The 21,211-nt window shown below is 52.3% G+C and overlaps 2 protein-coding genes across 34 annotated transcripts; one reads left to right on the forward strand and one right to left on the reverse strand.

Annotated features, from left to right (window-relative positions):
* Positions 1-1,265: 1,265 nt before the first annotated feature.
* LOC102138736 (putative solute carrier family 26 member 10P) lies at positions 1,266-7,850 on the forward strand. 15 transcript variants are annotated; one of them, XR_012420394.1, is made up of 18 exons: positions 1,266-1,617; positions 2,081-2,191; positions 2,672-2,829; positions 2,996-3,160; positions 3,423-3,575; positions 4,275-4,357; positions 4,505-4,652; positions 4,742-4,855; positions 5,548-5,625; positions 5,715-5,810; positions 6,211-6,317; positions 6,434-6,503; positions 6,576-6,692; positions 6,833-6,866; positions 6,946-7,028; positions 7,114-7,168; positions 7,326-7,453; positions 7,701-7,850. XR_012420394.1 is itself a non-coding variant. In XM_074007293.1 (18 exons), the coding sequence occupies exons 5-17, from the start codon at positions 3,573-3,575 to the stop codon at positions 7,444-7,446; spliced, it is 1,152 nt and encodes a 383-aa protein (XP_073863394.1). In that variant the 5' UTR covers positions 1,266-1,617; positions 2,081-2,191; positions 2,672-2,829; positions 2,996-3,160; positions 3,410-3,572; the 3' UTR covers positions 7,447-7,453; positions 7,701-7,850. The 15 variants fall into 15 exon arrangements, 8 of the variants coding, with proteins under 8 accessions (XP_073863394.1, XP_073863396.1, XP_015286592.1 ...); XR_012420395.1 differs by having other exon boundaries at positions 6,585-6,692; XM_074007293.1 differs by having other exon boundaries at positions 3,410-3,575; positions 7,283-7,453.
* Positions 5,123-14,781, reverse strand: B4GALNT1 (beta-1,4-N-acetyl-galactosaminyltransferase 1). 19 transcript variants are annotated; one of them, XM_045365507.2, is made up of 12 exons: positions 14,351-14,781; positions 14,146-14,186; positions 13,517-13,735; positions 12,807-12,971; positions 12,587-12,693; positions 12,088-12,128; positions 11,762-11,942; positions 10,659-10,757; positions 10,324-10,514; positions 9,731-9,871; positions 9,228-9,468; positions 5,123-8,668 (listed from the first exon to the last, which is right to left on the reverse strand). In XM_045365507.2, exons 3-12 carry the CDS (start codon positions 13,732-13,734, stop codon positions 8,451-8,453), a joined length of 1,602 nt encoding a protein of 533 aa, XP_045221442.1. In that variant the 5' UTR covers position 13,735; positions 14,146-14,186; positions 14,351-14,781; the 3' UTR covers positions 5,123-8,450. The 19 variants fall into 19 exon arrangements, 11 of the variants coding, with proteins under 11 accessions (XP_045221442.1, XP_005571405.1, XP_065380565.1 ...); XR_012420402.1 differs by lacking the exon at positions 14,146-14,186 and having other exon boundaries at positions 10,276-10,514; XR_012420403.1 differs by lacking the exon at positions 14,351-14,781 and having other exon boundaries at positions 10,276-10,514; positions 14,146-14,254.
* Between the last annotated feature and the right edge of the window lie 6,430 nt (positions 14,782-21,211).

Consider the following 21,211-nt stretch of genomic DNA (forward strand, 5'->3'; position numbering starts at 1 on the left):
TGTGGAACAATAGGAGGAATTGAAGAGGGGAGACCCACCCTCACTGCACCCCACCCCCAGGGCTTTGGGGTCATGGACTGGGGGACCAGAGGATCATAGGGAGGGGGTGCCGAAGATTCTTGCGAATGGAGGAGGGGATCGTGGCCAACAGCAGGATTCTGGAGTTAGAATCTTTGTATTTGTTTAGGAACCATAGGTACACATGAGGTGGGTGACTGATTCCTTTGCACTTAGTTTAACCACGTATGTGCTTTTGAATGCCTACTTTGTGAACAGCATTTGCTTTTTTTTTTTTTTTGAGATGGAGTCTCGCTCTGTCACCCAGGTTTGAATGCAGTGGCTCCATCTCAGCTCACTGCAACCTCCACCTCCTGGGTTCAAGCGATTATCCTGCCTCAGCCTCCCGAGTAGCTTGGGATTACAGGCACCTGCCATTATGCCCAGCTAATTTTTGTATCTTTTAGTAGAGACAGGGTTTCACCATGTTGGTCAGGCTGGTCTCAAACTCCTGACCTCAGGTGATCCACCTGCTTCGGCCTCACAAAATGCTGAGATTACAGACATAAGCCATTGCCCCTGGCCTGTGAAAAGCATTTGAATGTGATAAATGGTGCTTCCGTTTTTTTGGTTCCTAAGAAAAAAATTTCCTGTGGGTTCAATATTTCCCCTGAGGCCCTGAACTAGGCCCAGCCGCTCCTCACAAAGGTGTGGGTTCAGGTTCTGTCATTATCCCTGTCCAATCAATACATGTGGCTGCATTCCATGTCAGTAGGACATGAAACTGCTTCTTGGAGCCAGCTGTGCCCCATGAAGATGTGGGTCTGGGTGAAGTTCGGGATGGGTGCTGAACTTTTTGCTCTGGCTGGGAGAATGTAGTGGCTCAGGGAAGGACCCAAGAGGAACCAGCCTCTCTCTCCTCCCAAGGTGCGGATGGGGAAAGGAACCGGGAGTGAAGTGAAAAGTCTAAGGAGAGGTAAATAGCGGGTGTTGAGTGTCGGGGTGCGCTTGCCTTCGGCTTCTCTCTCTCTAATCTCTACACATTTCCACAGCCACCCCAGAGCCAGCGATCGGATCTGGCCAAGGATGTCTGCAGAAACCCCTAACATAGAGACTCTCCCTCTCCAAGCCGCGGCTCTCGCCAGACTGGAGAAGGTCCTCAAAAGAGGGTGTCCTCAGGGCCGGATTGGACCCTGCTTCGTGGGAGGCGGGACTCAGGGCTTAGCTGGCGGAGGAGTATTTAAGACGGGGCGGAGTTGGAGGTGGCCAAGGGCAAAATGAGCGGGATTCAGGGCACCAGGACCTACCCAGGCGCGGGGGACACCTCTGACCTTAAGTACCCCTTGGGAACCAGGCTCAGGGAAGCTCTCACCGAGGCTCGGTTCCATCAGCTCTTCGGGGGCGAAGAGCAGGAACCGGAGCTACCTGCAGAGCGCCGCTTTCCCCGGCTCTTCGGGCTGTGGAGGCTGCGGGCTCGCGCTTGTTCCGGGACGGGGGCGTGGCGCCTGCTACAGGCTCTGCTGCCTCCGCTGCACTGGCTGCCCCATTACCGCTGGCGGGCCTGGCTGCTCGGAGATGCGGTGGCCGGAGTGACCGTGGGCATCGTGCACGTGCCCCAGGGTGAGAGGCCTTAACAGCAGTCTGTCTGGAGCACAAGCTCTAGAGGGCTTCCGGGAGGAGGCTTAGGGAGCTGGGAATCCAGGAGCAGATGGTGGGTTCCTGCCGCTGCGGGTAGGAGAGAGGGATATGAGGCCAAGTTTGGGGTAAGGACTGTGGAGCTCCATCAGATCCCCACCCCCATCTCCCCTCATCTGCACAATCCTGCAAGAAGCCTTGGACAGGTTCTGGCTCAGAGAACTGGAGAGAGGCACAACGTCTGGCCCCCAGGACTTGGCCACAGCGTTCCTGACCTTGTCTGCCCCATGATCGCCCACTGAGGCCCATTAGCCCCTCAGTTCCCTCATGAGGCATGATTTAGCATCCTTGATGCCAGCCCCTAAGAGTCTGAGAAGGGCGTTTTAGTCCTGGAGGTTGGACAAGGCCCCCTCCCCACAGCACACCTTTCCATCCACTTCTATCCCAGGCATGGCCTTTGCTCTCCTGGCCTCCGTGCCCCCGGTGTTTGGACTCTACACTTCTTTCTTCCCCGTCCTCATCTACAGCTTGCTGGGTACTGGGAGACACCTGTCCACAGGTGAGTGACCAGGAACTTCCAATGACTCTTCTTCCCTGTGGGATGAAAATGGACAGGGGCTGTTATTTCCCTTCTTCCTCATTTCCCTGTTCACCTCTCCCATCTTCACCTCCCTCCTTGCCCAGTCCTGCTAGGAAACTGACCTAGGCAAAGCTAGCTAGAGTGGGTGCAAAGAGGTGGGAGTTTACCTGAACTTTTTTCCCCTATGAAATTTGGTTAAAATGAACATCTCAGGGACTTGAAAGGGGAAGAATAGGTGCATGGTCGCCAAAAGGGGCGCGCAGTAGGCAGAGAATCTGCAGGAGGGAGTAGTTTTTGCCGGCTGGTGCAGCTCTTCGCGCCACAGTCTTGACCGGGCAGCAGCCTTCTTGGAGAGCGGAGTCTGGCAGCAGCATTTCGGCCCCAGGGCGTGGAGCCTGAGCTGTTGCCCTGCCCAGGGCTGCACAGCTGGTGATGTCTGTATTTGCCCCCCGGCTGCAGGAACTTTCGCCATACTCAGCCTCATGACAGGCTCGGCCGTTGAGCGGCTGGTGCCAGAACCCCTTGTAGGGAACCTGAGCGGAACCGAGAAGGAGCAGTTGGACGCTCAGCGGGTTGGGGTAGCCGCAGCCGTGGCCTTCGGGAGCGGGGCGCTGATGGTGAGGGAGGACCCGGGGAGGATCCCGGGGGATCCTTGCTGGGGGGCCCGGGAAATTGGGCAGGGGGAGAGGGAGGGACCAGCCTTCAGCTTGGGTTCGGGAGGGCGGAGGTGCGCGGGGTTGGTTTGCTCCTCCTCTAGTTGGTGACTGCACGTCTTTTCCGCAGCTGGGGATGTTCGTGCTGCAACTCGGCGTCCTGTCCACCTTTTTGTCCGAGCCTGTTGTCAAGGCGCTGACCAGCGGGGTCGCGCTGCACGTGCTCGTGTCCCAGCTGCCGAGCCTCTTGGGGTTGTCCCTCCCGCGCCAGATCGGCTGCTTCTCTCTCTTCAAGGTGGGGGTGGGAGAAGAAAGGAGAAGGGGCTTCTAGAGGTCCCGGGAATAGGGAAATTCGAAAAGGGAGGAAGGACGGAGGGTGGAGGGGTAGTGTGTGACAAGGGCGCAGGAAAGGAAATTGGAGCCACGTGGCTGACCGAGGGCGCTGCGGAGGTAGAAGCCCTGGTGGCACTGGAGAGAGAGGGCCTCGCTCTGGGGGGCCCGCGCCGGGGCGCATGAACCCTGGCAAGGGGCCCTCTGCTCACAGCCCCTGCCCGCAGACGCTGGCCGCCGTGCTGACTGCGCTGCCCCGGAGCAGTCCGGCCGAACTGACCATCTCGGCGCTCAGCCTGGCGCTGCTCGTGCCGGTCAAGGAATTGAACGTGAGATTCCGAGACCGGTTACCCACGCCGATCCCGGGGGAAGTCGTCATGGTGAGGACGGCAGTGCGCGCCGGTCCCCTGCCCGCACAGACCCTGCTGTCCTGTGGGAAGTGGCGGCTGGCGCCCCCTGGTGGAGTGCAGAGAGGCCACGGAACAGAGGGCCAGCTCACACTCACTTTCCCTGGCCTCCTGCAGGAGGATGCTTTGACCTTCCACAGTCCCCCTCGACACTGTCCCACCTCTCTCACGGAGCACCCCCTACACCTCTTGGAGTTCCTTCTACCATCCTACAGCGCTCCCTTGAGGTCTTGCTGGTCACAGCACCTTCTCTGACACCTGTCCTCACCAGGGTCCTTCCCTGTAATTCACAGTGCATCTTCCTCTCCACCCTCCACTGACATTTCTCTCTCTACCCCACTAAATAAACGTTCCGCGTCTCCACAGATGCCAGTATATCACTAGATATCGTCCAGCTTCCCTCTTTGGAAGGCTCAGTGGCATCTCTTCATATCCACCATCTTTGGTGGCTCCAGCGCTCTGTGGCCTCAGGCATATGTCATCCCTCTTTCCCAGCTCCACACTCCAAATCAGTTGTCAGGCCCCCATCCCAAACACATCCCTGCTCCCCCAGGTGCTGGGCTCCTGCAACCAGCTAGACCTGCATTATGGTCCTCTCTCATGGTCAGCCCCTTCTAGCTTCTGCCAGGGACCCCATCTCTTCCCACGCCTTCATTTTGCTCTCTTTCTCAGGTGCTTCTGGCCTCCGTGCTCTGCTTCACCTCTTCTCTGGACACAAGATACCATGTCCAGATAGTGGGGCTGTTGCCTGGAGGGTAAGACAGAATGAAAAGACGCCGGCTTTCTCTTCTCCCACCTCTCCCACCTAACACTTCTTCTTATCTCCACCCCCCATTTTCTTTGCTTTCCTTATCTCACTGAAGCACCCAACTCCTCCTCACCATGGATCCCTCCCTCTCCAGATTTCCCCAACCCCTCCTCCCCAACCTGGCTGAGCTGCCCAGGATTCTGGCTGACTCGCTGCCCATCGCACTGGTTACTTTTGCGGTGTCCGCCTCCCTGGCCTCCATCTATGCAGACAAGTATAGCTACACTATTGACTCCAACCAGGTGGGACTCTGACTGTGGACCCCAACCCTCTCATTTGACTTCCCACCATGCCTTTGTCTCTCCCACTTCATCTCACTGCATCCCTCCAGGAGCTCCTGGCACATGGTGCCTCCAACCTCATCTCCTCCCTCTTCTCTTGCTTTCCCAACTCAGCTACGCTGGCCACCACCAGTCTACTGGTGGATGCTGGTGGGAAAACACAGGTAAGAGGGCATCCTTGGATGAGGAGAAAGGATGGGCCATCCAGGCAAAGTGGTGGTGCTGGAGAAACAGGTGGAAGATGGTTAGATACCCAGGTGGCACCTATATAGAGAAGACTGGGGATCTGTGAGAAAGGGTGAGCAAGGGGATGGAATTATAGGAGAGATGGAAGACAACAATGTTCCAGTAAGACCTCTGTAGGCTCTAAGCACTGAAAAAGTTTATGGTGCCCCAGATATGGTTCAAAATAAAAACTCAAAACTATAAAATAAACTTGAGATAAAATTATTTTTTTCACACAATGACATTGTCTTTTTAAAAGGAATATCACATATCAAAGTCTCCCCCTAATAATTTTGGTTTCCCTTACTTTGCTGGTGCCCTAAGCACGTGGTGAGCCTGCTTATAGGGTAACCCAACAGTGGCTTTTAAGGTGGAGGTGGGCTGCAAAACTGGGGAACTTGAACAACAGACATCTACAGGGAGACTGGTGAATAATGGGCATTTAATTAATTGGGGGGAGGGGAGGGTTAGATGTGAATGGCAGAATATTAAGAAGGGGGATGTGTGGAAGGAGATTTGGGAGAAGGGAGACTTCCGAGGAAGATAAGGCAGAGTGGGCAGGGAGACCAGCTCTCATGTGGGGGTGGGAGACTCCCTTCCTTTTTTTGCACCCATCCCTCCTTCCCTCTAGCTGGCAGGCCTCTTCTCCTGCATAGTGGTCCTGTCGGTGCTGCTGTGGCTGGGGCCCTTCTTTTACTATCTGCCCAAGGTAAGGAGCAGAGGAGGCATGAGCATGGCTGGGAGGGGTGGCTGTATTCCAGGACATCGAGGTAGTCAGCCCACCTCCTCTGCCTCAAGGCTGTCCTGGCTTGCATCAACATCTCCAGCATGCGGCAGATGTTCTTCCAGATGCAGGAACTTCCACAACTATGGCACATCAGTCGTGTGGACTTTGTGAGAAATGCCATTACCCCCAGATGACCCCCTCCCATCTTCTTAGCATCCCCAGCCTCTGCCCTGAACCAAAGCTAACTGTCCTGGTCCTAAGTTCTGCAACCCACCCACTCCCCCAACAAATGTAACTCCTAATACGCTTTACTCACAGGCAAGGGAAAGGATGGGGTTTGAACCCCTTGGACCTGAATATTTGTAACTTCCCAACTGGTGCAGGTCATTACATTTGGTGTGTGTCCCATTGAATCAACCTGTTCTTTCCCTCTGTCATGCTTTCTGCTTCTTCCTGGGTCATCTCTCCCCATCACTTGCCTTGGTAATCACTGCCCTGGATCTCTTTCCCCAGCAGTGATGGCCTGCCTTTTCTTTTGGGCAATCCACCCTTATCCCTGTCCTGCAGGCTGTGTGGATGGTCACCTGGGTGGCTGTAGTGACCCTGAATGTGGATTTGGGCCTGGCTGTGGGTGTTGTCTTCTCCATGATGACTGTGGTCTGCCGCACCCAGAGGTGGGCATAGAGATGAGTGGAGTTGAGGTCAGGGCAGGGGAGAGAATGAGGTGCTTGGGGTGACTCTCCAGCCAGGCCAGGCTAAGCTGGAAATCTGGCCCCACCTTCTTCCCTAGGGTGCAGTGCCTGGCACTTGGACAGGCTGAGGGAACAGAGCTCTACAGGCCACTCAGAGGAAGCCACAAGGTGGGTGGGCTGCAGCCAAAGAAGGAAAGGAAGATTAGCCCCAGATGTTTCTCTGACCCTCTGACCTCTTAGCTCCTCCAGGTCCCAGGGCTCTGCATCCTGAGCTATCCAACACCACTGTACTTTGGGACCCGTGGGCAGTTTCGCCGCAACCTGGAGTGGCACCTGGGGCTTGGAGAAGGAGAAAAGGTGAGGGAGCTTGGTTTAGGAGGGATGTGGATCCTCGGGGAGTGGGAGGCAGGTGGGCGTTCTGAGGGGGATCCTTGTGCTCAAGGGGTGCATGTTCATGCTGTGTCTCGGTTGTGGTGACTGCCCTTCTTTACTCATAGGAGACTTCAAAGCCAGATGGCCCAACTGTTGCAGGTAAGATGGGGTGACAAGAAGGAAGATTTGGGCATGTTGCGTGGTGGCACTTGGGTACTCCTGTCTTCTCCCATTCTAGTTGCTGAGCCTGTCAGGGTAGTGGTCCTAGACTTCAGTGGTGTCACCTTTGCAGATGCTGCTGGGGCCAGAGAAGTGGTGCAGGTGAGGGAGAGGGCAGGTTGAGGAGAAACCCCTTAGCATGTCACTCATACCCTCTGATCTTAACCCCTTTGCCCCATCCCTGCAGCTGGCCAGCCGATGTCGAGATGCTAGGATCCACCTCCTCCTGGCTCAGTGTAATGGTGAGATGTGTGAAGAGTGGGACCCAGTGTCTGGGCAATGACTGGACACCTGCGGGAGGGAAAAGGACCCGGTGTGGACTGAGGGTCTCAGAGCCTGACACCCTCCCCACATAGCCTCGGTGCTGGGGACACTGACTCGGGCAGGACTCCTGGACAGGGTGACCCCAGATCAGCTGTTTGTGAGTGTGCAGGATGCAGCTGCTTATGCCCTGGGGAGCCTGGTAAGGGGCAGTAGCACCAGGAGCGAGAGCCAGGAGGCACTGGGCTGCGGCAAGTGAGGCAGGGGTAAGTGGCTGGAGACTCAGGGAGAGGGGTTTGGGAAAGGGTCTGCGGAGGAAGATCAAGAAGAAAAGGGTGGGGATGGAATGAATAGTGGATTGAAGACCAACTCAGGGAGCCCAAGCTGAGTTATGGGTGAGGAACTGAAGAACTCAGATCCCTAAGCAGGTGGGGTACCCCTGAGAGGACTGCCACATTTCATCAAGGGAGAGGGTGCCTAATCTATTCCTGACATGTCTCCTCTCGTCTCCAGCTCACTGACCCAAAGATTTGCACAGTGTGGGTCTGACCTCATCATGTGGAGTGCAGAGGGCCCCGATGACATGTGTGTGATGAGGACCATGACCTTGAGCTCCCTTACCTAACGTAACTAATAAAATGAAGCTGAGAGCTTTGGAATCCATGAAGCGAATCTAGGTGTTTGCACAGGGACTCTGGGGCTCTGTCTTTTGTGCCCACAGCATTGCAGAGACACAACTAAGAATGGCTTTCACCATGTGTTCACCGGCCCTCACCCCAGCCCCAGTGCCGCAAGTTATCTCTGTGGGGGTGGGGCTGGAGCAGGTACACAGAGTACTGGATCTGAAGATGCGGGTGAGGGGTACAGTCTTGGGATTATGTGTTGGGGAACTTCCCCACCCCCTCAGTCCCAAGAAGATGAGAGGACAGTGTTTCCACCTTAGGTTCTTAGAGTCCCCCTGGGCTCTTTGGCACTTGGAAAGTGATCCCCCCATTTCCTGCCCCATGAGAATGGGGAGGGGGAGGACTTGGCACTGGCTGTGGGAGAGGTTATGGCTCCACCAGGCCTCTGGGCACTCGAAAAAGGAGGGGTGTCACCAGGACAACCCCTATTGGGCATAAGGTTCTGAAAAGGAAGAGTGAGGAACTAGAGGCTCAGGGACTGCCAGTAGAGTGCTCACAGGGTGGGTGGGGTTTGTTGGAAATTCCTGGCAGGGACAAGGAGGCAGGCCCAGCCTGAGAGTCAGAAATCCCCTGTGGGCCATCACTGGGAGGTCATGCACTGCAGCCGGTGTTTGAAGAAGAGCAGCCGGTGTTTGGCCATCTGGCTCTCATCCAGTGATCCTGGATAACGGTACCGGGCGTAAGTCTCTGCCCCGGCATCCCTTGATGTCCAAGGCAGCTTCAATTTGGATGCATGATCCACCACGACGTCGGAGCAGGAGCCAACCCGAAGGGAACCAAGCCCATCCAAGAAGAATTCTGGGGGTGGAGGGGAGTACACAGTGAGGGATCCCAAGGGTGCAGAACGCCGACCGGTAAGGGAGAACTCTCAAATTTAGGGTGTGGAAAGTGTGTGCGCAAAGGCTTGTTTCTAAGGACCTTGAGCAAGTAAATCAACTCCCTGGGTCTCAGTTTTACTCTTGTGTAAATGGAGTCAATATACTTGTGCTTTGAAAATGGAAAAACCTACCCCCACTCCCAGAGGTTAAATAAACGCCAGATGGGTTGCACCGACTATGGTCTGAACTAGGGGAAGCGCTGGGAGTAGAGTAGGGGTGGCGGGAACAGTGACCGGGAAGCTTACGCGGGCGGGGAGGAGGGGCCCAGCGGTTGTGCTGGGAATAGAGATTTAAAGGGTATGCGGGGCTGGGAGAGGGTGGGAGCTGTCTGTCGTCCAGGTGCAGGTCTTGGTACATCATTGCAGAACTGTTCTAGGGTTCCCGGTGGCGGCTGGGCGCGGGTGCAGCCTAGGAGAGGCGGGTGCGCCAGCTCCCTGTGGGGTTCCTGCCAGGGTCGACCGGGAGGGGGCGCCACTCACCCAGATGAGCCACGCGGCTGAGGCGGGGGTCGAAGCCGACCTCGCGCACCTTGTCAGTCCGCGCCAGGAAGAAGTTAACCACGCCGTCGGTGACCACGCAGCCTGGGAAGCCGACGAGCTCGTGGTGGAAGCCGCGCCTTTGCCGGAGGCAGTTCCCGAGGCCTGGGGCACCGGGCTCCACGCTCAGCAGCTGCCGGTAAGTGGTGGCGAAGCCGGAGATCTCGCGCACTGCGCCCCCCACCTGCAGGGAGAGGGAGGCTGGCTCCAGGCAGCCGGGGATCGGGCACCCGAAGGGGGCAAGGTCTGCGCTCCGGTGCCTTCGGGGGTACCCCTGCCCCATCCTCTTCCGCTTCACCCTTGCAAGACCCAGACAGTCCCCAGGCCCCACTTCGTGGTCCTCTCTCTGTCCCAGGGCTCGCCGTTCCTGGCCGCAGCGTCCCCACTGTGGCCTTAGCCTGTTCAAGGCCCTTCTCCACCCCCACATCCTACGGCCCCTGCCCTACCAGGTCCAGGGGCGTCCGCTCCAGCACGTCCACAAGCCTCTCCAGCCGCGTCCGCGCGGTGAAGACGAAGTCGTCGTCCACCCACAGCACGTACTTGGTGGTTACTTGGGACACGGCCAGGTTCCGGCCTGCGAACCAGCCCTGGCGGAAAGGTGTGTGTGGTTGGGGAGGCTGCAGAAATAGGACATGGCCCTCTGCCACCTTTCTTTCTCTCCCCCGACCCTTCTCAGCTTGTATTCTTCTCCAGACTTTTGAGTGCTTTCGAATGGCCAGAAGCTAGGTAAAAAAAAATGCAGATCCCCCACAGAGGTTCCAAGTCAGTGGTCTCGGAATGCGTTTAATTTCTGTGTGCATTTATTTATTCATTCATCAGCTATTTTATTGAATGCCATTATGCACTAAGCACCATTCTAAGAATGCAGAGAGAATTTCCTGCTCCCACGAAGCTTACATTCCAGGAAGCCTCATGCTTAACAGGCACCCCATGATTCTGAGGCAGGTGGTCCTCGAATCACTACCCTGGAGGCTGCAGATTGAGGGCGCACCCACTGCGGGAGTCCTCTGGCCTGCCGTTCAGCCTGCTAGCTGCACACCTTGCCGAAGGGCATGAGATAGTGTTCCACGTAGGGGCCACTAACGCGCTCTGGCTTGTCACTGTCGTCGGCGATGACCACGGTAACCGTTGGGTAGAAGCGGCGGATACTGGTGATGAGAGCCCGTAGCCGATCATAACGGAGGAAGGTCTTGGTGGCAATCGTGACTAGAGCGCTGATGTTGTACTGGGCTGAGATTGAGGGCACAGGGTTGGGTGCAGACAAGGCGAGTTGGGAGAGGGGAACAGGTAGATATCCCCTCCCAGGACTGCCCTCTCTCTACTTGCTCCCCACCAATGCTGGATCTAGTATGTCCCTGCCCCTACCAGCCTCACCTCCCTGGGGTAGAGACCCTGGTGGGTACAGCCGAGGGTTGGGTGGGTGTCTTATGCGGACGGTGAAAGCAGCCTCATGTCCCTCGGTGGAGAACCGGACTGGGAAGAAAGGACATGGCGTTTGACCCTGAAGGGTGGGGCAACATTCTGTTTTCAGCCAATCAATATTTAAGTGCCTACTCTGTGTCCCACCTTTCTAGGCCTTGGTGGAAAAAAACACAAGGTTCATACCTTCATGGAACTTACATTCTAATGGGTAGGAGAAAAACAATAAAGAAAATTTTAAGTAAAAGCTAACCTTTATTGAGCACTTACTATGTGCCAGACCTGTTAAAAAATTACCTTAAATATATGAACTCATTTTATCTTCATGATAGCCCTATTAAGTAGATTCCTACAACAGAAAAAGAAGCTGAGACACAGAAAAGTAACTTGCCACATTTACACAACTATTAAGCAACAAAACTGATAGCAACCTAGTCAGTCTGGTGCCAGACTAAGTAAATTAAAAAATTCAGATACTGGTAAGTATTGAATGGAAAATAAGACAAATAAGTAATGTAATAGTGAAGAGGAGACATTTGAGCTGAGATCTAAACGACAAGAAGGAGCCAGTCTGCAAAAATCTGGGGAAGAGCATTCCGGGCTGAGAAAACCGCAAGTGCAAAGGCCCTAAGGTCGAAGCAAACTCAGTGCAACAAACCAGCTTTGGGGAGAAGCAGGAGGGCTCTTAGGCCCCTTTTGTTGGAAGAGAAATGGGAACTCAGGAAAGTAAAGGGCTTTGTCCTCCAGTAAGGGGTGGGTTGGAAATATAGTCTTCTAACTCCTTAGACACGTCTCTTCCTGGGGCCCCCATGGTTGGCCTAAAGGGGAGACACACCCAAAGCTCGGGTTTCCCTCTGGCCTGCTCCAGCCCCAGATGAACAAAGGCCCCTTTTCTCCCTCTCTGGCCCTGCTGGTCCAGTTGAAGCACTCATTGTGTGGCAGGACAGCTCTGGCCATAGACCAGATGCCTCCCATGCCCTCTGCCATTTGCCCACTCCAGCCTTTCTGGTTCTTCTCTGTTTGCCCAGCCTGCCCCTCTCCCCACCCAGGCCTCACACCTGTGTCTGCTGTGTTGGTCTGGTAGCTTCGGCTGCTGTAAGTGACCAGTTGTAGTTGCCTGTTGAGTTGGTCCAGCCCTGGGCTGACAAGGGTGAGATCTGCCTGCCCCTCTCCAATGAGAGTCACTCCAGTCACTTCCCCTGCCACGTCCCAGGTGCCTAGGGAGGCAGTCAGGTTTACCTAGGAGGGGATTGGAGAGTGCAGGGTTAGGCCTCAGACCCACTTCTTGCCTCCCTGATTCGTCCATCCTTCCCTTAGTAGCCCTGCCTCCTTCTCAGCATTCTTGATGCCTACTTGGCCTCCTTCCCTTCCTGTTTTCTCTCACCTGGTATACCTCCTGACCAGAAGCTGCCTGAAGGCTCAGCCCTAGGAGAATGGAAGCGGGGATCAGAATCACATAGGCAGCCCTGAATTCTTTCTCATTTTCTCTCCCTGCTGTCACCACACACAATAGAGAACTTTCCACCCATTCTTCTTATTGAGGCCTCAGCAGGGCACACTGTAACATAGCCTACAGTGACTGATTTTTGAGCCCTTCCCATCAAAGCTTGCCCTATGGCCTGCCCTGCCCACCACCTAACCAATGGTTAGTCAGAAAAGAATAGATTCTTTCCCCCAAAACTCCCCAGTTACAGTCTTCTGAAATTCCTAGAGTCCCTTCCGTCCTCACCTCCCACCTCCTAAGCCCCCTTTTGAGCTTAAGTCCCTCTTTCATCAGAGGTTCCCACCTCCCATTCCAATCATCTCCCATTCTTCCCCACCCAGCCTCGGGCTCTGCCACCCTCACTGTGGCTGAGGTCATCCTCTGGGACCCTCCTCCCTACCTGGCACCAAGATGCTCCTGAGGGGCTGAACTTCCACACCTTGTAGGGGGTACTGGAGCGGGGAGTTGGCAGGGGCTATGAGCAGTTGGTCAGCTGGGGACTGGCTCCTGGCAGTGGAGGAAGGAGAGGACAGAGCAGAGTCAGGGGGAGAGGGTCTCTCCCTCCCGGCACAATCACTGCTCTCCCCCTGTGGAGTCATGCCCTTCTTTCAAGCTGGTACCTTGACAGAAAGGCCTGGAACTCCTGCTCTCTTGTGGCAGAGGCAGCGCTCAGCTCTGCAGGGTCAAAGGCCTTGGTGAGGTCAATGGCTCGGACTTGTTTCTGGAAGGGGAGGGGGAGGCCCCCCCCACTGGACTCACAACTGCAGTTGTTCCAAGCCAGCAGCCTGAAGGGAGTAGTAAGGGTCATCAGACCCAGCTACACAGCTCCATTCATCCCATAAACACTGACACAGCACCCCACACCTTGGCCCTGAAATTCTGTCCATCTAGGATCCATCCCCTTAGACGTTGCCCTTCAAATAGTACTCGGGAGGGGGACCAAGGATCGGACGACCTAGCCCCTAAATCTGGATTTTAGAGTTGTAGGACAGGGCCAATTACTAGGATTTCAGGAGCTGCCTACCCACCAACCAGCAGCCCACCTGGAGTCTCTTCTCATACCTGAATCAGGACCTCAGGGAGTCTTTCAGGGCCCTCCCTTAACTGCACAACCTCCCACGCCCATCCCCATCCTCATCCCCATGGCAAGGTTCAGGGAGAACAGATTTTCCCCAGCCCAAGCCTCAGCAGCCTCCTACTTCCACCTCCCACTTCACTCCACACAACCCGTTAGGAGAACGCAGGCATCTGAGCCCAGCAGTGGAGGAAACAAAAGCCCCCAGGCCACCCCCAGCGAGCGCCGCGCTGCGCCGCCGCGGTCGGCACTCACCTCACTACTTGCTCCTTGATCCTGACCGGGATGTGTGCGTAGCGGGGCTCAGGAGCAAGATCTGGCAGCTCGGGCCTGCGGGGGCTCTGCGGGGGCGCCCACGGCGCAAGAGGTGCCCGGAGGCCGGGCGCGTCCCGGGTGCTCGCGTACAGGAGCCCCAGCGAGGCGCAGGCGACCAGAAGGACCAGCGCGCACAGGGCCCGGCGGCCCAGCCACATCCTAGGTGGGGGTAGGGTGGGGAGTGAGAAAGGGAGGGAAGAAGGGAGGGCAAGGGATGGGGCCCTTGGCCCCCGCGTCCTCAGAGGCTGCTGCCGGCTCCCAAGAGCGCTCTCCACTCCACACATAGCGCTAAGATTTGCACTGCCAGCCGCGGTTTTCCCGGTGCCCCTCCCCTCACTTCTCAGGCCCCAGGGTCTCCCGGCCTCCTTTCTTCTCGCCCTCTCCCGCATCTCGGTTTCCTCTCACACCCGAGGCCTGGCATCTTAATGCTGAAGACATTTGGATGCCGCGGTTTCGACGCGGCCGTGCGTGAGCTTTGGAAAAGCCCCGCTCTATTAGGGCAGTGGCAGTCCCGAAGCCCGCAGCCCGCCCTGGCCGGCGCGCCCCCTACTCCTCAATCCGAGCATCACCTGGGCTGGGGTGGGCTGCGGAGGGCGGCTCCACACCTAGCCTGTCAGGAAAAAATGCAGAATCACGCCCGTGCTGGCGGGCGCCCCCGGCGGAGGTGACCCGATGAGTGGCCTCGGGAAGCGGCGCGGGGAACAGGGTGGACCGGGAAGCGCGCCTCCTCCCGCCTCCTGCTCCGCCCCTCATCCCCCCGCCTCGGGCACTGACCTGTCTAACGCTCTAAGGCAGCGGCAAAATTTCGGTCCGGGCTGTGCCAGCTTTCAGCCCCCGCCTGAGGGTCCTCATGGGGCTAGGGGCTGATCGATGGGAGAGCTGGGCGTGAGCCTGAGGGTGTGGGGGACCCTCCTGCCTCTGGAGCGCGCCCGACCCCTCCCGCCTTGGAACTCTCGGGGCTTTTGTGGAGCGCGGCTCGGTGGTGGTTCTGGGCGTTTCCTGCCCGGGGGCGGTTGGCGGGGCGCGAGGACCAAGTTAAGAATCCGTTGCACCCCAGCCCCGGGGGCAAAGCCGGGGATCCCTGGCTCCGTGTCCCACTGGCAGCGCGGGGAGGGCTCTGGCCGCCTCCCGGCTCTTCGCACCGCAGCGCCGCGCGGTTCGGCTCCGGGCTGGTTGCGGCTGCTTCGGCTCCGCGCGGGGAATGCGAGCGCCCCGGCGCCTTCTAGTGGGCGCGGAGGAAACTGCGGGGGCGAGGAGCAGACGCGGGAAGGTCCTCGCTCACAACCCCCAGCCCTTAGCCTCCAAACCCTGGCATCTCAACCGCCTGCTTCCAAGACCAGCCATTCCGTTGCCTGCTCGTTCTGAGCTTGTAGGCGAGGATGGGCAAATAAGGGCTTTGGGAGGAGGTAGGGCGGGGGCGCGCTAAAACCCACGTCAAGTTTGAATGTTAGGGTGAAGATAAAAGAAACAACCCCTGGAAAATAAACGCTCTGCCTGGCTAACAAAGACTGATGCACAGCCTCCCTCTCCCCCTCCTCCCCCGCCCTGCCCCCCTTTATTTAACAGACACTCAAGAGATACACACTGGGTAATTCAAAGGCCTATTTCCCCGAACTGCCGCTTGGTGCAACCTTGCAGGAGGAGGGGAACCCCAGAGAGGCCAGATTGGCGGTAGTTCTGCCTGGAAGCCTTAGGTCATAGACAGCTTGATACTTCACACTGCTGAGAATCAGAGTTCTGTGGCTCCATGGTTCTAATAAAAGATGCATCAAGATTCAATAGGAAAAAAGGACATAATAAGAAATAAAGAACATTATGAAAATATGTGTGTGTGTGGTGGATTTTTGAATGAATGAATTTTATACAAATAAATGACTAAAATCAGCTGGGGGAAAAGTGGAATCTCTACCCTTCTTACACCAAAATTCCAAATCTATTAAATATTTTAATATTAAAGGTGAAATCATAAAAGTAGTGAAGAAATCATGAAAGTCAGCACAGTGGCTCATGCTTGTAATCCCAGCACTTTGGGAGGCTGAGGCGACAGGAAACCAGGAGTTCAAGACCAGCCTGGGCAACATGGTGAGACCCCTGTCTCTACAAAAAATTTAAAAATTAGCTCAGCAAGGTGGCTTACACCTGTAGTCCAACTACTCAGGAGGTTGAAGTGGGAAGCTTGCTTGAGCCCCGGAAGTTGAAGCTGCAGTGAGCTGAGATGGTGCCATGGCACTGTAGCCTGGGTGACAGAGCGAGACGGTGTCTCAAAAAAAGAAATTATGGAATTTTTGTTTTGTTTATGGTCTTGGAGTAGGGAAGAGATCTCTAAGCCAGATGTAAAGGGAAATATTAATAAATCTGACTATATGAAAAACGTGAGTGAAGAAATTAACATAAACTAAATTTGAGAGAGAAATGACAAACTGTGAAAAAAATATTTGTAACATGTAAGACAGGTATACTTTATCTAGTTGTTGCTAGTTGGTGCCCCCAGCGGAGATGACCAGGAATGAATTATGAACCATTGAAAACATAGGAATCCATGACTCCACCCTGATAATACATAGATAATTAATTAACTAAATGAATGAATGAAGGAGAAGGGAGAATGCCAATTAATAAATGTGGAGGGAGCTGATGGAGTCAGAAAATAACTATTTTGCATCAGAGTAAAAGTTGGTTTGGGCAAGAATTATCGATGAATGCTAATTCTAGGGGGAAAGTTTGACAGAAGCAGGGTATGTACATAGATTAAAGTATCTCCCCATAGTTGGCTTATTGGTTGCAAGAGGAAAAATTGTAACTGCACAGTGGGAAAACCAGACTGCACCTTGACTTGGTGGCCAAAATTAACATCACCAATGAGGGACAGAAGACTATCATGTGCCTCCAGAAATGCTCCCTTGAGAAAGCATGACATCATTTACGTAGTGATCTGGCTGGGAATACATAACTTGATTTTAAATACAAAGAAACAGACTCCAAGTAAGGAATATTTTCTATGTATAAAAGAAACTTAGGCTGGGCACGGTGGCTCATGCCTGTAACCCTAGCATTCTGGGAGGCCGAGGTGGGTAGATCACTTGAGGTCAGGAGTTAGAGACCAGTCCGGCCAACATGGTGAAACTCTGTTTCTACCAAAATTACAAAAATTAGCCGGGCATAGTGGTGCGTGCCTGTAATCCCAGCTACTCTGGAGGCTGAGGCAGGAGAATGGCTTGAACCCTGGAACCCAGAGATGGACGTTGCAGTGAGCCAAGATTGCACCACTGCACTTCAGCCTGGGTGACAGAGTGAGACCCTGTCACAAGGAAAAAAAAAGTAAAAGAAACTTAATACAAAAATTAACTGGGCATAAGCCGGGCATGGTGGCTCACACCTGTAGTCCCAGCTACTTGGGAGGCTGAGGCATGAGCATCACTGGAACTTGGGAGGCAAAGGTTATAGGGAGCCAAGATTTCGCCACTGCACTCCAGTCTGGGTGACAGACTGAGACTCTGTCTCAAAAAAAAAAAAAAAAAAGAAAGTGGCTAGTATTTTTTTAAATGTCGGTCTTGAAAGACAAAGAATGAAGAACTGCTCTGGATTAAAGGAGACTAAAGAGACATGACGACTCAATGCAATATGCAATCCTAGATTAAAAGTGATATAACAGACATTTTGGGGGACTGTTTAAAAAATTTGGGCCAGGTGAGGTGGTTCATCCCCGTAATCTCAGCACTTTGGGAGGCCAAAGTAGGAGGATTGCTTGAGACCAGACCTTTGAGACCAGCCTGGGCAATATAATGAGATTTCATCTCTACAGAAATTTATTTTTATTTTTATTTTTTGTAGAAATGGAGTCTTACTATACTGCCCAGGTTGGTCTCCAACTACTAGCCTCAAGCAATCCTTCTGCCTGGGCCTCCTAAAGTTTTGGGATCACAGGTGTGAGCCACCTAGCTGGGCTACAAAAACATAAAAAAAAAAAATTAGCCGGGTGTGGTGGCACGTGGCTGTAGTACCAGCTACTCATGAGGCTGAGGTGGGAGGATTGCTTGAGCCCAGGAGTTTGAGACTGCAGTGAGCTGTGATTGCACCACTGCACTCCAGTTTGGGTAACAGAGCAAGAACCTATCTTTTCTGTTTTCTTAAAAAACAAATTGGAATATGGAAAGTTGATTAGATAAAAGTTGTTTTATCTTTGTTAAAAGATAAATGGCAAATATTAAATTTCCCAAAGCTGATAACTGTGGGTATACAATAAAATATCCCTGTTCTTAGAGTATATGACCTAAAGTGTTAAAGGGTAAAGTGGAAGGATGTCTGCAATCTACTCTCAAATTGTTCAGAAAAAATAAATAATAGGAATATGTATGTGACACATTTACATAATATATATGTGGTATATATAATATATAATTTATATGTTATTGTTAATTTAATAATTATTAATTACATTATTTTATTATAAATTATATAAAATTATGTATAGAGAGAAAATGATAAAATGTGACCAAATGTGAAAAATTGGTGAAGCTGAATAAATGATATGTGGGAGTGCTCTGTATTCTTTAAATATCTAAGTTTGAAATTATTTCAAATTAAAAACTAAAAAGAAAAAAATCACTCCTTTATTTACTTTAGTTGAAAGCGAGTGTTGGCCGGGTGCGGTGGCTTACGCCTATGATCTCAGTGCTTTGAGAGGCAGAGGCGGGCGGATCATCTGAGCTCAGGAGTTTGAGACCAGCCTGGCCAACATGGTGAAGCCCAGTCTCTACTAAAAATACAAAAATTAGCTGGCCATGGTGGCGGGCGCGTGTAATCCCAGCTACTCCAGAGGCTGAGGCAGGAGAATGGCTTGAACCCAGGAGGTGGAGGTTGCAGTGAGCCGAGATCATGCCATTGCACTCCAGCCTGGATGACAAGAGACTCCATCTTGAAAACAAACAAACAAGAAAGTGAGTGTCTATTTAATAATTTGGTGGCATTACTGAGAAATTGTTTTAGCACATAACTGTCACACTTTCTAAAAATGACAACTAAAGTTTTTTCATAATGAAATATTAATAATAAAACTTTCTAATAGAACTTCATATTAGTTCCTATATCTCAGCATTTCATTCTATGATGGTGATATTTAGCCTCAGCTGAAGACCGAAATACTGATTTTAATTCTCTCTCTTTTTCTCACGTTTTGTAGACATTAAGACTTTTTTTTTTTTTTTTAGATTTGAGTCTCTGTTGTCCAGGCTGAGGGGCAGTGGTGTGATCTTGGCTCACTGAAGCCTCCGCCTCCTGGACTCAGCCCGCCTCGGCCTCCAAGCAGTGGAACTACAGGTGCTCACCAACATGCCCAGCTGATTTTTTACTTAGTGTATTTAGTTGTCTTGTCTTTTTGTTTTCTCATCTTTGAGAATATTAAACATACTTACAGTGGGCTCTCTGGGTTCACCTAGTGCAGTTCCGCCACCTGCTGATCAAAAATATTTGGAAAAAAATAACAATATAACAATTAAAATAATACAAATTTTAAAGTATAACAACAATTTGCACAGCATTTACATTGTGTTAGGTATAAAGAAACTAGAGATGATTTAAAGTATAGGAGAGTATGTACACAGATTGTATATAAAAAATATACCATATCATGTAAGGAACTTAAGTATTCTGGGATTTTGGTACCTACAAGAGTCTTGGAACCAATCCTCTGCAGACAATTGAGAAATGAGGGATGACTATATTTAAAATTTTTTTTCAAGTTGGCCTATTATTTCCATTTACTCTAGAATAAATTCTCTTGCTTATTAAGCTTTTTATCTTTCATGATGTTAATTTTCATGAAGAGCTTTGAAATTTTAGTTTGCTAGCTTGTTTTTTGTATGTGAATTTCTTGCACATGTGTGTATCCTTGTTAGGGTTCATTGTAGATGACAGAAACATTGTAGATGACAGGGGTTTATTTCTTGGCATTAAAGGGCTTACAATGTGATTTGGGGGCTTTTTTATTTTTTATGCCATGGGTGATAGTGCTTCCCCAGGCTTTTGGAAATATGTGGGGCCATTTTGGGTTGTCATAATAGCTGGGCCAGCTGCCAGCAATTGGTGGGCAGGTGTCAACTGAGCTAAATGTCCTACGATGAACAGAACAAGCCTGTGCAACAAAGACTTGCCCTTCCCTAGACACTGGAAGAAACTCAATGGAGAAGCACTGCTTTAGGCAGAACTTCTAGAAACCACTCCCTGCCTCCAGAATCACACAACTCTGTTGGTATCAGCAAAACTGGGGTCACAACTGCAGCAAGCTCTCTCTCTCTCTCTTTTTTTTTAATATGGAGTCTCACTCTGTTGCCCAGGCTGGAGTGCAGTGGCGTGATCTCGGCTCACTGCAACCTTCTCTTCCTGGGTTCAAGTGATTCTCCTGCCTCAGCCTCCCAAGTAGCTGGGATTACACGCGCCTGCCACCATGTCCGGTTAATTTTCTATTTTTAGTAGAGACGGGGTTTCACCATGTTGGCCAGGCTGGTCTTGAACTCCTGACCTCAAATGATCCACCTGCTTTGGCCTCCCAAAGTGCTGGGACTACAGGCATGAGCCACCATGCCCGGTGCAGCAAGCTTTCAAAACCGGGAAGCTACTGCTAGCTGAGGAACCCCAATGCCTCTGCCACAATTTATATTAGAAAAGTAGACACCTTCCACTCAAGGTCCTCCAGTGTTTTCCCATATAAGCCTTATCCCAATTCAGATTTCTCAAGTGTGCACGTGATTGACACAAGGAATGCTAACTCAGAGGGAGCTCAGAAAATGCAGTTTTTTTGTACTCCAGCAGAGTCAGTTTCACTAGGAAAAGATTGTAATGGATGCTAAATATGCCAGTCCACTTTGGAGTTGTAGGTTTCCCTCTCTCCCCACTGCATCCCTTCATGTTGAGTGGTGTCAAGTCTGTCTCCACAGCCTAGAACCAGAATTTACATTTGACAGCCAAGGGAATTACATTAAAAAAAAAAATACAGAGAGTATGTTGCTTGATCCTATCCCCAGCCAGCTGCGGGCAAAGTCCAATTCTGCATGGCAGCCTAGAGGGCTGGGGACAGGCTGGGCTGGTCGCATCCTCTCTGCTCCTCTCAATCACTCTAGGCAAGTGGCTCTAAATGGATGGAGCCCAGCTAGCAGTCATAATGTTATACAGCCCCCTGTCATGCATCAGAACATCCAGTAAGTTCTCCAAAGGACCTGGGTTCCTGGCAGGTGCTGTTTTTTGTCCTGCGGCCTAGCAGACCTGTGACTTAAGCCCCCAGCTGTTACCTTTCCCTTAACAATTCAAAGAGTTGCTTATTTTGTTTATTGAACTTGGCTTGTCTTTTTAATATGTATTTGGAATATATTACCTGTCATTTTAATGTGATCTGTTTGGAGTGAAGGAAGGATTTTCCCTTGAATTTACTCAATCATTTTGATGGAAGTGACCCTACAAATTGTCTACTTATAAACTTTTTTTTTAAAACAGGAAAGAAATTATACTATACCTGTGGAACCCCATACTGCTTTTTTACATGACACATATATCTTGGAAGTCTCTTTATAAGAGCACATGAAAATATGTCTCATTTAAAATTTTGCATATTGGCCAGGTGTGGTGGCTCACGACTGTAATCCC

This window comes from Macaca fascicularis, chromosome 11, assembly GCF_037993035.2.
Source record: "Macaca fascicularis isolate 582-1 chromosome 11, T2T-MFA8v1.1".
Taxonomy (NCBI): Eukaryota; Metazoa; Chordata; class Mammalia; order Primates; family Cercopithecidae; genus Macaca; species Macaca fascicularis.

Excerpts from the sequence above, each read along its gene's own strand:
- B4GALNT1 (XM_005571348.4), bottom strand. The coding sequence starts at position 13,734 with ATGTGGCTGGGCCGCCGGGCCCTGTGCGCGCTGGTCCTTCTGGTCGCC. Across the intron at positions 12,972-13,516 it reads ATCAAGGAGCAAGTAGTGAG|GCTGCTGGCTTGGAACAACT; the intron begins GTGAGTGCCGAC and ends TACTCCCTTCAG. Across the intron at positions 10,758-11,761 it reads GACCAACACAGCAGACACAG|TCCGGTTCTCCACCGAGGGA; the intron begins GTGTGAGGCCTG and ends CTTTCTTCCCAG.
- LOC102138736 (XM_015431105.3), top strand. The coding sequence starts at position 1,275 with ATGAGCGGGATTCAGGGCACCAGGACCTACCCAGGCGCGGGGGACACC. Across the intron at positions 4,856-5,547 it reads ATGCTGGTGGGAAAACACAG|CTGGCAGGCCTCTTCTCCTG; the intron begins GTAAGAGGGCAT and ends CCTTCCCTCTAG. Across the intron at positions 7,029-7,113 it reads GGGCCAGAGAAGTGGTGCAG|CTGGCCAGCCGATGTCGAGA; the intron begins GTGAGGGAGAGG and ends CCATCCCTGCAG.